Source organism: Symsagittifera roscoffensis, chromosome 4, assembly GCF_963678635.1.
Source record: "Symsagittifera roscoffensis chromosome 4, txSymRosc1.1, whole genome shotgun sequence".
NCBI lineage: Eukaryota > Metazoa > Xenacoelomorpha > Acoela > Convolutidae > Symsagittifera > Symsagittifera roscoffensis.
In genome coordinates this window covers 8,889,131-8,901,242 of record NC_087065.1, presented here as the reverse complement: position 1 = coordinate 8,901,242, position 12,112 = coordinate 8,889,131, and the positions used below count along the sequence as shown (strand labels likewise).

The 12,112-nt window shown below is 36.6% G+C and overlaps 2 protein-coding genes across 3 annotated transcripts in view; both read right to left on the bottom strand.

Annotated features, from left to right (window-relative positions):
* Positions 1 to 1,165: 1,165 nt before the first annotated feature.
* On the bottom strand, positions 1,166 to 7,955 carry LOC134845177 (methylenetetrahydrofolate reductase (NADPH)-like). 2 transcript variants are annotated; one of them, XM_063862070.1, is made up of 6 exons: positions 7,844 to 7,955; positions 7,121 to 7,403; positions 4,728 to 4,966; positions 3,061 to 4,130; positions 2,516 to 2,899; positions 1,170 to 1,514 (listed from the first exon to the last, which is right to left on the bottom strand). In XM_063862070.1, exons 2-6 carry the CDS (start codon positions 7,336 to 7,338, stop codon positions 1,356 to 1,358), a joined length of 2,070 nt encoding a protein of 689 aa, XP_063718140.1. In that variant the 5' UTR covers positions 7,339 to 7,403; positions 7,844 to 7,955; the 3' UTR covers positions 1,170 to 1,355. The 2 variants fall into 2 exon arrangements, with proteins under 2 accessions (XP_063718138.1, XP_063718140.1); XM_063862068.1 differs by lacking the exon at positions 7,844 to 7,955 and having other exon boundaries at positions 1,166 to 1,514; positions 7,121 to 7,671.
* A 2,073-nt stretch (positions 7,956 to 10,028) lies between these two features.
* The window catches only part of LOC134845180 (cytochrome b-c1 complex subunit 6, mitochondrial-like), a 350,323-nt gene continuing 348,239 nt past the window's right edge, over positions 10,029 to 12,112 (bottom strand). The window contains exon 3 of the mRNA XM_063862073.1: positions 10,029 to 10,433. Within this exon, the coding sequence (XP_063718143.1) occupies positions 10,198 to 10,433 (236 nt within the window). The 3' untranslated portion in view covers positions 10,029 to 10,197. The remainder of the gene's footprint in view (positions 10,434 to 12,112) is intronic.

The following is a 12,112-nucleotide window of genomic DNA, read 5'->3' as shown; positions in this document are numbered from 1 at the left end:
CAGTCAATGTTTTTTTTATGTTTACTTGCGCTCATTACTCGTTTCCAATCTTAGATTGGCTATGTCTCTGGCTAGTCTTTGTGATTTATTAAGCTTCCCTGTCTGAGTAATTAATTCTTGACACTCATTATCTCTAGGCCACAAGACCGAATCTGAGACTTAGCCGAGTTTTTACTGATTCGAGGCTTATCTCTTTTTTTATTCCAATTTCTAGAGCTGTTTTTGTCGGATAATCGTTAGTGTTTGCGATGCGCAGCTTAGCCTCTGTAAAGTAGTCTGAAGCCCTAGTATAGCCACAGACATAGCCAATCGAAGATTGGAAAAGAGAAATGAAAGCAAGTAAGCATAAAAACACGAACTTAGTTGAAAAAATCTCAATTTTCGAATTTCAAAGAAAAAAGATGCCCTTTTAACTCTTCGAATTTCTAAAACGATTTATGATTCGCGCTTTTTTGATAAAAATCATCCAACTTGAGCAAAATAAGCATTAACTTGTATGAATGCACATCTGTAGTTATAAGAGACTTTAAGCACATTTTGAAACTTTCTCCTGAAAAAAAAATCAGTATAAGTTTTCACTACGTTCATTTCTCTTAAAAAAGCAGAGAACGGATGCTATGAAACTTTCAATGCAACAGCTCGTGAATATGGATTATAGCAAAATTGCCACCAAAGAAACAAGTGAACACTTTCATTAGCGAGTTAGATTGGAAAAAAGAAGGTTCGAATTAAGACACTATGCTCTAAACGGCTAGTGTAGAAAATTGATTCAGTCGTGATTCGAACATTAAACAACGTTCACGAAATTTTCCCGATGTCAAGAAAAATGGTTCGAAGTTTTAATTTTTCATCTAATTTCGAGTGGGCAAAGCGATCGAGCAGGCCTGCAATCGCTTATTTATGCTTAATTTAAGCCGTAAAAACTTGGTTTCACTCGAGTAAAATTATTTTTTCGAGTGTTTTTGGCGTCATTTTGAATTTTCTGTTTTCCTAGTCAATTTTTTCAAAAACTGTTGTCCAATTTGCTTTATTACCATGACTTTCGAATATCTAGTTCTAGTTTTTCGTTTATCACACCACGCAAAAAACCACACTAATTTGAAAAAAAAACTTCCTTTTGTATTTTTAAGACTATGGTTCGAACGTTCTGTGCTATTTGCACATTAACCGGCTATCTTTGTAATAATTTTGCAATAATCCAGCTACCAAACTTTATCGAAACATTACATCCAAAAGCATAAGCAATAAATTTTTTTTGCAAAAGATATAAAATTGAATAGAAATTTATAAAATCTGAGAGATAATCAAGTTCACTAGTCCTTATTCTGAGAAGAGTATGGTTTTCTTTTTTTGCATTACCCTGTGGAAGTTGGCTGTGCACTGTATGGTAGGTTATTCGATGGCCGGCGACTCGTGTTTTGACTGGATGACACGCTTCGGTTCTCCGGGAGAGATCTGAGTACGCGGTTATAATCCAGCTGGTCACTTTGCGACGCCAATTCAGCCGCCAAATCCTAAATAATCATAATAAATGACCTAACAAGAAGATGCCATTTCAAAAATAAAAAAGTAAAAGTTTTTCAGCTGATTTTTAACTGCATCCTTGAGAGGAATCCAAAAAGAGAAGTTCGCCTGTCGAGTGGAACCTCTATGAACAAACAGTTTCTTCTCGCTAGAAAACGAAAAAAAATTGCTTTGTTTTTTATCCAGCATTTATATAACTACATAGCGTAGAAGCCACCAAAAAAGGCTCTGTACTTTTTCTTTATCACAAATATAGATCTCTTAGAGTATGTATGCAATCATCAACCTTATACTCCTCAATTCTCGAAGATTTTTCAAAATCCTGTCATCCATCATCAAAAAGTTGTACAATAGGATGAATATTCAATGTTGCGCATCTTACCTCATTCAGAAATTGGACGCCTGGTAAGCCTGATGGAAAACCAGTAGCTATCCAAATAACTTATTTTTACGTTTTAATTTCAGATTTAGGGATATTGACACCCAAGAAAAATTGACCAAGCTGAAATTCATTTCTTACTTGCCAACACAAGCACAAAAATCTCTTATTTGACCCATCTAGCTACACAAAGGCGAAGCTGCGCTTCGCAAACACTCTAACGAGAACACGACAAAAAAGCAGCTTTCTAAATTGCAATAAAAAAGTAGGAATAAGCCTCGAATTTGTAAAAAAAAAAAATCGGCTACGTCCCCAAATTGATGTGCGACCTAGAGATTCTGCGCCCCACACACTAACCACTCAGCCACGGACGCTTAATAAACAACAAACACTAGCCACAAATAAAGCAGAGAACAGATGCTATGAGACTTCCAATGCTACATATCGTGATTATAGCAAAAAGCCACCAAGTGAACACTTTTACATGCTAGTACCATTAGAAAAAAGAACGATCGCACTAAAACACTACGCTCGCAATTATAATGAAAATAAAATATGAAAAAAAAGAATACTATTTTCTAAAAAAGTATAAAAGAAAATTCAGAAACTCACTTCTTGCACTAGGCTCCATAGTACTGTCTCTTTTGGGAAGTCATTGTCGACCAAATTGACCAGCACATACGAGTTCTGAATGTCTTCAATCACCTGCCACGATCTGGATCCCTCCTCGTAAAGCGAAGACCAGTGCTCGTGCCAGATATTGAAAGCCTCCTCCTTCCAGACATAGAATGCATCCGGATCCACTATCGTCGGCTGTAGAATTTCTTTTCCAGGAAAGACGCCCCAAGTGACAGCGTTTGTGCTGCCATCTTTGCAGTTTGTGATATTGATTTCGCTGTCGCAGTTTACGAAGTGGTAGTTTACGCTCGGATAGCGTTTCACAACAGAGAGAAGAGCGTGCGCCTTATTTGGTGCTGTGAAGAACTCGAGGTAAGCCTGGACAAACCATAGAATTAAGACAAAATACAATCTTTACTAAAAAAATTTTATAGCCACTCCCAAAGGTTTTCGAAAGTAACTTTATTGAAAAAACTTTCCGTGCACGACTTCAAACTAATTCCGTACAAAAAAAAAGAAATAAACTAGAAGTCTTTTACCTTCTGAAATACATATCCCTGTGGTGGTCCCCATCCATAAACGGGGTCTTCGCTAGGTACACACATTACATTGGGCTGTGAGTTCATAGTTAGAAGACCATTCGCGTTTATGGACACCAAGTGCTCTCTGATATACGCAGTCTCAGGATGAAGATCATCCCCTTCAGTCCAAGGTAAATGAGTGACCGCTTTGTTATTCTTGTTATCCGTACCACCAATAAAAGCACTGAAAACGTCAAACACGTCTTGTTCACATGTTAACTCAGTGCCCCACATTTGCAGAAGTTCTTCTTTCTGATGGGCTGTTTTCAGGTAAAACAAATGGTAGTCGCTCAGGTTCCCGAAAGCCGGAGACTGCGAGGAACCCCAACGTCCGTTTGGGAATTCATCCCAATCTTGTGTCCTGTGAGTGTAACTTTTCGGCCTCATAGACCAAAAAATAGGTCGAACGTCTTCAGAAAATCGTCTTTTTGGACAATTAGAAACCAGCTTCCAAGGAAACGGTCTTTGGATTCTCTGGATGTTCCAAAGTCCTATCTGTTTTAAAATATCAGTCGTAGCGACTTCCCTGTTAAGAGTGTAGAAATGGAATCCGCCCTCAAATCCACTGTCCATGATTGAGCGGATCATTTCAACAGCTTGTGCCACTCCATAATTTCTAATTGCCAAGTCATTGTCTTTTATCGGTTCGATCGCATTTTGAATGTGTGCTGGTATTTCCTGGCCACAAAGTTTAACTAGATTTCTCAGGGAGTGGTATCCCTGGATTGGCATGATTCCAGGAATAATTGGAATTAAGATTCCTGCATCTCGACAGTCATGAACAAACTTTATGAACGTCTCTGCTTCGAAGAACAATTGCGTGATGATAACATCGGCGCCTGCATCAACTTTCGTTTTCAAGTTTTGGATGTCATCTTCGTATGTTTGTGCCTCGGGATGTTTGACAGGGTATCCTGCAACTGCTATCGTGAAAAAGTTTCCATATTCCTGTCTGATGAAAGCGACTAGATCAGAAGCATATGCAAATCCGTCTTCTGTGATTTTCCACTCTTGGCCTTTAAGAGGATCTAAATCGACATATTAAATAAATTAAAATCTTTCGAAAGAACCTATTTTCGCTTTTAGTACCAAACTCCAACGATAGCTTACCACTGGTCCTAAATAAAATTGAGTGATATATAATTGAGTCATTACTGGACGAAGTGATCTTACCATCACATTTTTTTTTCTACTGAAGTCAATCACGAGAAGCCAAACGAACATCACCATTCAATAATGAAGCAGAGGCCAATTGCCAGAAGCTACTCAGCCAATTCACTTCATGTGGCACAACAATTTTTTTTTCAAGAGTGTGATTCAAAGATGATTGATGTAAAACTGTGGAACTTGCCAGCATCAGGCTCCTCGTGTTCATTGAAGATTTGAGATCAAAGTAATATACCCTAACACAATCCTACCGCCCACCCAACCTCAAAAGAATACGTAGATATTTTTTTCAGGTTGAGACATTACGCTCCACTATTTTTTTTTGGATCAAAGTCACTTAAAACTGCATGAAAGCACTCGCTTCTGATTGGCGGAAAATTAACACCCTCCCGTTAAACGCTTTAGGGGGAGGATGCTACTTTGGTCCAGATTTAAACTTATTGTAAATGTCTTCTCACCTCCTCTGAGTGCAACCAGATTTCTGATTCCCAGCCTCTTTGCTTTGTCCAGATGTTGGCGGATTCCCTCCCTGGTGATGTTGCAGCACGTGATGTGGAGCACTGTCTCCAGGGCACAGAAGTGGAGCATAGCAGCTGCTGTGGTCATGCTGCTCGTTGGTTTGTCACTTCCAGGGTTTCCAGCCGGGTGCCAGGTCACATCACAGAACAGTGGCTGTCCCTTGCCCATCCGTTCGAACCTGAAACGCAGTTTCTCATTACGACGCTCACATCTTAGGCGACTGTTGGGCAACTTTTCCAGTACTTTCAAATTTAAATGACCTTTATAGCTGGCAGAAAAATGGTAGAAAAATGGCAGAAAAAAGGTTGACAAAATTTTTTTGAGCGACTAGGTTTTAAGACATTTAACTTTCTACAATATTTTTGCCCTTGAAGCGACACAAGTCAAGGTAACTAAGCCGATAAAACATAAGCTGAAAACATTTTTGCCGAATGCCAAAGTAAAAACAAAAAATTGTATACAAAGTCGGGGCTATTAATTTTTATAAATTACAGGAACACATCAAAAACATTTGCATCTAAGACAAACATGCTGACCGCACAAAAAGTTTCGGCAATGTAGCAACTGAGCTGACAAAATATAAGCAGACAAACACAAATTCGACAATTCAATTTTTCCCGGAAAGTTTTGTTTTATTATTTCATTTATACTGAAAAAAAGGTCCGACGGGGACGCGAACCTCAGAATTTATGTTCAGAGACAACCACAAACCGCGTTACCTCTGGGCTAAGTGGGAAGCACCGTCGAAGTTGCTAAGGTACACTAATAATATACAAACTTCAATTTCAACTTCAGATGTAAGTAAAGTTGTTCACGGGAAAAAGTCTAGCCAACAGACAGTTGGAAAAGAGTCAATGAACGCAAGTAAGTATTTTTCCGTTTACTTGCGTTCATTGACTCTCTTCTAACTGTCTGTTGGCTATGTTTACATTTGCGAAAGCAAGTGTGTTGTAATACGGAATTAGACTTTTTACTCGTTAACAACTTATATGACAACTGAAGTTGAAATTGAAGTTTCTTGATTCGTGAACCTCAGCAACTTCGAGAATCCTACCCCCCACATTGCCTAGAGGTAATGCAGTTGCCCTTGAGCCCAAATTTGTGGGAGTTGCCCCAGTCTTTTTTGTTTTAGAATACATGCAATTGAATTGAAAAATTGACAGCTGATAAATTTAATTGGGGGAATTTCGTTTGTCTGCTTATGTTTCGTCGACCTAGTTGCCACATCGTCTAGTTTTCTTGAGCTGCCAGTAACTTTATCGTAGATGTGAGTGTTTTTGATTCACTCCTGTAATTAAATAAACAATAGCCCTGATGTGGTATATTTGCCTTGTCTTTAGTTTTTTTGTTGTTTGCTTAAAAGCTTACCGGACTTAATGGTTTCAACTGGTTTTATATGCTTTGTTACCTTCTCTAGCTCGCAATGCTGCGCTTGCGTTATATCGCAAGTCATGCGAAAATCCGTTTATCTTTTCAATTCCGGTTAATTTCAATTCATTTCCCTTGTTAAAATGAAGGAAACTCTTTATCGAAGAGCAAAAGTGCATGGGCACTCAAACTTGATCGACTTGTTGTATCAAAAGTGAAATTTAATTTCCAGATTTCCCAGCGGAATAAAAAAATTACCTTATGATCCAGTTTTCTCAAATTGGGTTAGTTTTAACAAAACAGCGCCAATCATTAGTTGTTCGGTATGGTAAGAATAGCTGGTTGCTGCGCATATAGCACAGAAGAAGGTATCGACCTTAATTCAAAAACATAGCCAACAGACAGTTGTCTATTGGCTATGTAAAAGAGTCAATAAACGCAAGTAAACAGAAGAAAAAGCTGACTTGTTTTTTCGAACAAATCTCAATTTTCGATTTTCCGAAAAAAATAGATGGCCTTAAAGCTCTTTAAATTTCTAGAACAATTCATGATTAGCTTTTTTTGTTTAAATTAACCCAATTTGAAAAAACTGGATCAATAGGAAACATTTTTATTTCGCTGGGATACCAAATAATTTAAATCCATTTTCGAAATTAGAAGTCAATCACGTTTTCTGTGACCTTTACAACTTCGCTGTTCGATAACGGAGTTTGCCTTTCTCTCAACAATGGAAATAAACTGAACTTGAAAAAACTTGGTCAAATAGCAAAAATGTAAATTATAGCCTGAACAAATTTTAAGACTTTCCTGAAAAAAAATCATCGCGACCTATAGAAGAGTCTGAACTACGTTCATTGACTCTTAAAAACAGGCTTTTTAGAGAGTGAAAACCTGAATTTCCGCTTAATTTTGTCCACTAATTCTGTCCATAGCGAAAACTAAACGACTCGAAAATTCGACCCACCTATTGATTAAGTTGACAGCCCCAGCTGCGGTTCTGGGTGGAAAGAACTCCAGGGAAAACCACCTGTCTCCAGATTGGAGCCTCTGATTAATCTTGTCTTTCAGACTGACGAAACACGAGTCCTCTTCCGAGAACGCCGAGTCTCCATCGCCCGTCTCGGAGTCGGGAGGACTCGGTGAATTGATCCCGCTCCCATTCTGCTGGTGTAACAGTCTCATTTGCGTTTCCAGAGTTAGATTCTGGAAGTTTATTGCACTTGCTGGCTCCACCGCCGTATTTGCCGCTGAACAACAGTTGCCAATTTTTTCACAGCCTCCCATTGTTAAAAAAAACTCAGAAAACTGCAAAAATTATGGTTCTTTTCAATTTTAAGGTTGAGCTCCGACGCAGAAAAAATTTCAGTGTCAGAATAAATATTAGTATCCAAGGAATTGCAAACTAGATATCAGAATGAAAATTTAATTATCTGACACTTGGATTTTGAACCAAGCTCACTCTGTCAATTAAAGCAAAATCTTATCGAACTGAATAGATTTCTGTTCAGCACAAACTAAATGGACCTTGCCCACTCTCATTTTCTGTTTAGTGAACAAATATTGCGTAATATTCAGAACAATTACATAACATTGTAATCCCTGATAGCCATGACTTCTTTAATATGGCCCCCAACGCTCTCAAACTGCAACAACTTTCGCCATTCAAAACGTTAAATGATGCACTTACCGAAGTTAAGTAGAGAGTGTCCGATGGACCGTTGTTATCGGCCTTAATATTTAGTTCTCATTCGTTGAAAACTATCTGCAGTAAATAAATAACATTGTTCTTCCATTTCAATCAAACTGAAAATATTCAGAGGGTCAGATAATTTCAACGATAACTTAAACCACCAAAACTAACCAAACATAGCCAACAGAGTTGGAAAAGAGCCAATGAACGCATGTAAAGGAGAAAAACTGACTGGTGTTTCGAAAAAATCTCAAGTTTCGAATTCCAACAAGAGGCGAAGCGGAGCTTCGCAACACTTGCGATGCAAAAAAGGACAACAGCTAGCACAAAAAAATTGGACGCACGCTGAGTCGAAAAAAAAAATGTTTAAAATAATCATTTAAAAAATGATTTTTTTAACGTTTGTCTGGAATGCGGATAAATCTATGGAAAATAATCAGAAACAAAACGGCCAATGTTAAATAAGCATTAAAACTAGTTGTTAACTCGAAAAAGTTTATTCCGGTTTGTTAACGCTTGCTAATCGCAAGCGAAAAGAAAATATAGATGCCCTTAAAACTCTTTGAATTGCTAGAGCAATTTCTGATTGGCAATTTTTCGATACAAGTAACCCAATTTGAGAAAACTGGATCATTAGGTAAAATTCATATCGCTGGGAAATGTGAAAAATAAATTCCTAAAAACTAGAAATCGCTCACGTTTTTCGTGATTTTTAACTTTCACTGTTCGATAGTGGAGTTTGCCTTTCTTTTAACAAAAGAAATGAACTGAACATAAAAAGATGTCAAAAGTCAAACCGCGAAAAAGTAACTTTGAGCCTTAAGAAACTTTAGCATTTTTCTAAGAAAAAAAAACAAAAAAAAACATCACGACCTATATAAGAGACTGAACTACATTAATCGATTCTTAATAATTTCATCAACCTTTTTTTCAATTTTCATTAATTATTTTACCGAAATCAATTAGATTGAACAATCAAGAAGAATTGACGTTTGCTGTACAAATGGAACAGAAGCTTCCGACATTTATTTTTGCAAAAAAAAATTGAAAACAAAATAATAATTATGTCAACTTCTAAGCACATTTTGAATAGTTGAATAAACACTTAAAAGAATAGTAGTTACAGAAAAAAATGAGCGCGGGAGAATGACTCAAACTACCAACCAATTATTAAAATTCGAATCCTTTATTTAAATTATGACAAAATCGCTGTTTGACAAAGAAAATGATATTTTGCGGCATTACAAGCCCACACTGCATTTTGTGAAATGTAAGCGGATTTCGCAACAACGACGCTCCCTTTGCTCTTCTTTTGTTATTTCATTTTCTTTGATCGTTCCAACACAATTTAAACATGCTTAAGGACTTGTCTCTGGAATCCAGGAACATACAGACACAAAATTGTGCTCCTATCCAGTGCAAAGTTTGGCCTCGTAATGGGCATGTCGCTTTGATTTCTTTCGCAGTTCGTTGTACAGTATCGGTTTGTTTGAGTCAACCGTTTCTTTAATTACCTGAGGTTCATGGCTCAAATTGTGACAAATCATAGATGAGAGTATCTCAAGAGATTCAGCCGAGCCCAAATATAAGATTTTTATTTCCGAATTTTGTGTTTTTCGGAATTTTGACTGCCTCAAAAAAATTAGGAATTTTTGCGGGGGGGGGGGGGGTCGAATTTAGTATCATATCAAAGCTTTTCCAGATATGATTTCCTTACTAAAACTTGTCTGAAATCAAGAACAATGGGCCTGCATTTTTGATATTTTCAGACCAATTCATGAAACTCAGTATTCAAACTTAAATTAACATCTACGGTAGGTTTTACGTTATTTCATCTATAATAACCGCTCATTCTACAAAATCTTACTTAATTGGCTCAACAATAACTTTTTAATTTCTTTAAACTGTTTAATCCTTTAGTTTTTTAGAATTTTTTTTTTGAATTTCCTTGCCCAAATCATTAAGGCTGGAACATTCTGGGCTATCCTTGCTGCTATTGTAGCCACATATTTTTCAACACAGTTAAGACCTTTGGGAAAGTAATGATAAAGTCACTGAAAAAAAATCACCTTAAAAAGCGAAAATTGATAAATTGTCTAACAAACGTCTCAACTTGAAAGAGTTTCACAAAAAAATCAATCACAAATAAATCAATCCGGCCCTCATCTATCCAGATAAAATATGACGTAGTGAAAAAATTTAATTCAGCTCACTGTCCGTTAATCGCATCACAATAAACCAAATCTTGCAGTAAATTCAGTTAAGTGTGCAATAAGAGTCTAGTTAACATTTCTAATCATATACAACTGGTTTCTTTGTTTAAAAGTCGCAATATTTTATTAATAACTTTTCTATTTCCAGTGGTGGTGAATTTCTTCGCTCACACATTTGTCGACACAGTGAACTAAATCAAGCATTTCTTCTATGCACTCTTCAGTATTTTTGCTCCTCCCTTCTACCCTTTGTGTGCATGCTTCCAACTTCTCATTCAGACCATGACATGTCTTCATGTCTTTGCATGAATCACGCAATGTGTCCAACGGGTCAACTAGGTCTTCTTCGTCTTCATCGTCGTCATCACCATCAGCTGTAATTGAAATGATAGCTTGAAAATCAATGATTAATAAAAAACAAATCCAACAATCAGTTGGAAAAGGCTACTGAGCAAAGACCAAAAAACAAGCGATAGTTTTTTTTGGCTTTTTTTCACTTAATCATCTCAGAGATGTTTGTTCCGTAAAATATAACTATTTCAACCCAAACTGAGTACTCTTGGTCAATGCTTATTTTGGAAACCTGTAAACAGCCAAAAGACATTAAAAAGCGTTTATGAATCACGAAAACCAAAAAAAAAATTTAAATGAATTTATACCAATTGCTAACAGAGGCGAAGTGGAGCTTCGCATCACTTGCAATACATTACAAACATAAACACACGGAAAAGCGGAGCTTCGCATCATCGCCGATACGGTCGGGGGAAAAAGTGCCGAAAAAACTAGATTTATTAAGAAGACTAAAGCTAGTTCTGAAAAAAAAAACTAGCTAAGACAAACGAATGTGAAATAAGTGTAGAAAGATAACTTACCAAGCGGAAAAAAGCAGAACTTAAGCAAAAACCGCATCAGCCAAAAAAACTGAAAAAAAAAATGTTAGCGTCCCCCTATCCCTCAAAACACCCACACACGCACACGAAATTTTCTTGGGTCATCAAAAGACGCAAAATAAAGCCACTAAGCTGATAAAATATAGGGCAACCATTTTGGCAGAAAAAATTTTTGAAGCAAAAAACAACAAACTATTGAAAATATACGAAGTCAAGGTTTGTAAAATTACAAACAGCAGAAGTAAATCAAAAAATAGCCAAAAAACAGTTCGAAAAGAGTCAATGAACGCAAGTAAATAAAAAAATATGAAAAATTCGAATTTTAAGGGAAAAAAGATGGCCTTACACTGAATCAATAGTTAAAATTTTTATTTAACTTGGAAATAAGATAATTAATTTCCGTTTTTTGAAATGATAAGTCGATCACCTTTTCGTGACCTTTACTTCCGCTGTTCGGTAGTGGAGTTTGCCTTCCTTCTAACAAAGGAAATGAACTGAACTGAAAAAGAAATCAAAAGTCAAACCACGAAAAATTGAATTTGAGACTAAACAAACTACGTTCACCGACTCTTAAACACTTGAACATTTATAAATTAAATTGCGTATCTCAAAAAATCTACGATGTAGCAAATAAGCCGACGAAACATATGCAGACTATTATTAAGCCGACAGGTTTTGAAAATCAGAACGACCAGGGGTATTCGTTACTCCAGTATAAGTGTGCCGGGGAAAAATCTAGCATCCGGTTGCAAAAGACTTGTTATCGCTAGTGTAAGACAGATGCGAAGCGGAGCTTCGCAATACTTGTTATACAATTAAAACATTCCATTACAAGATATTGATAACAAAAGTAGGAAGCCTTTTTTAAATTAAGCTGAAAAAAAACAACACGAAAGTCTAGAATATCTTCAAAAAATCATTGCTTTGTCTCAGACGAAGTTCATAAACAGCTTTAACAAGCATCGAGAAGTAATTACCGAGCAGCAATAAAACAGCAATAAATCATTCAAGCAAAAAAAAATTTATTCAACAAACCATCCCTTCTAAAGCATTACAACAATTGGTCCTGAATTTCCGCAAAATGAGAAGATTAAGCCAATACAACATAAACCGAACCCGCTTAAGCAAAAAAAATTACAAAAATCAGATTTCTTTTTGAAAAA

What these genes read in the sequence shown, in the direction of transcription:
- LOC134845177 (XM_063862068.1), bottom strand. Translation starts at nt 7,440, where the DNA reads ATGGGAGGCTGTGAAAAAATTGGCAACTGTTGTTCAGCGGCAAATACG. An exon ending in GCTGTCAACTTAATCAATAG is followed by an intron (nt 4,967 to 7,120) that starts GTGGGTCGAATT and finishes ACTGCGTTTCAG; the next exon opens with GTTCGAACGGATGGGCAAGG. An exon ending in AGGGATATGTATTTCAGAAG is followed by an intron (nt 2,900 to 3,060) that starts GTAAAAGACTTC and finishes TGGTTTGTCCAG; the next exon opens with GCTTACCTCGAGTTCTTCAC.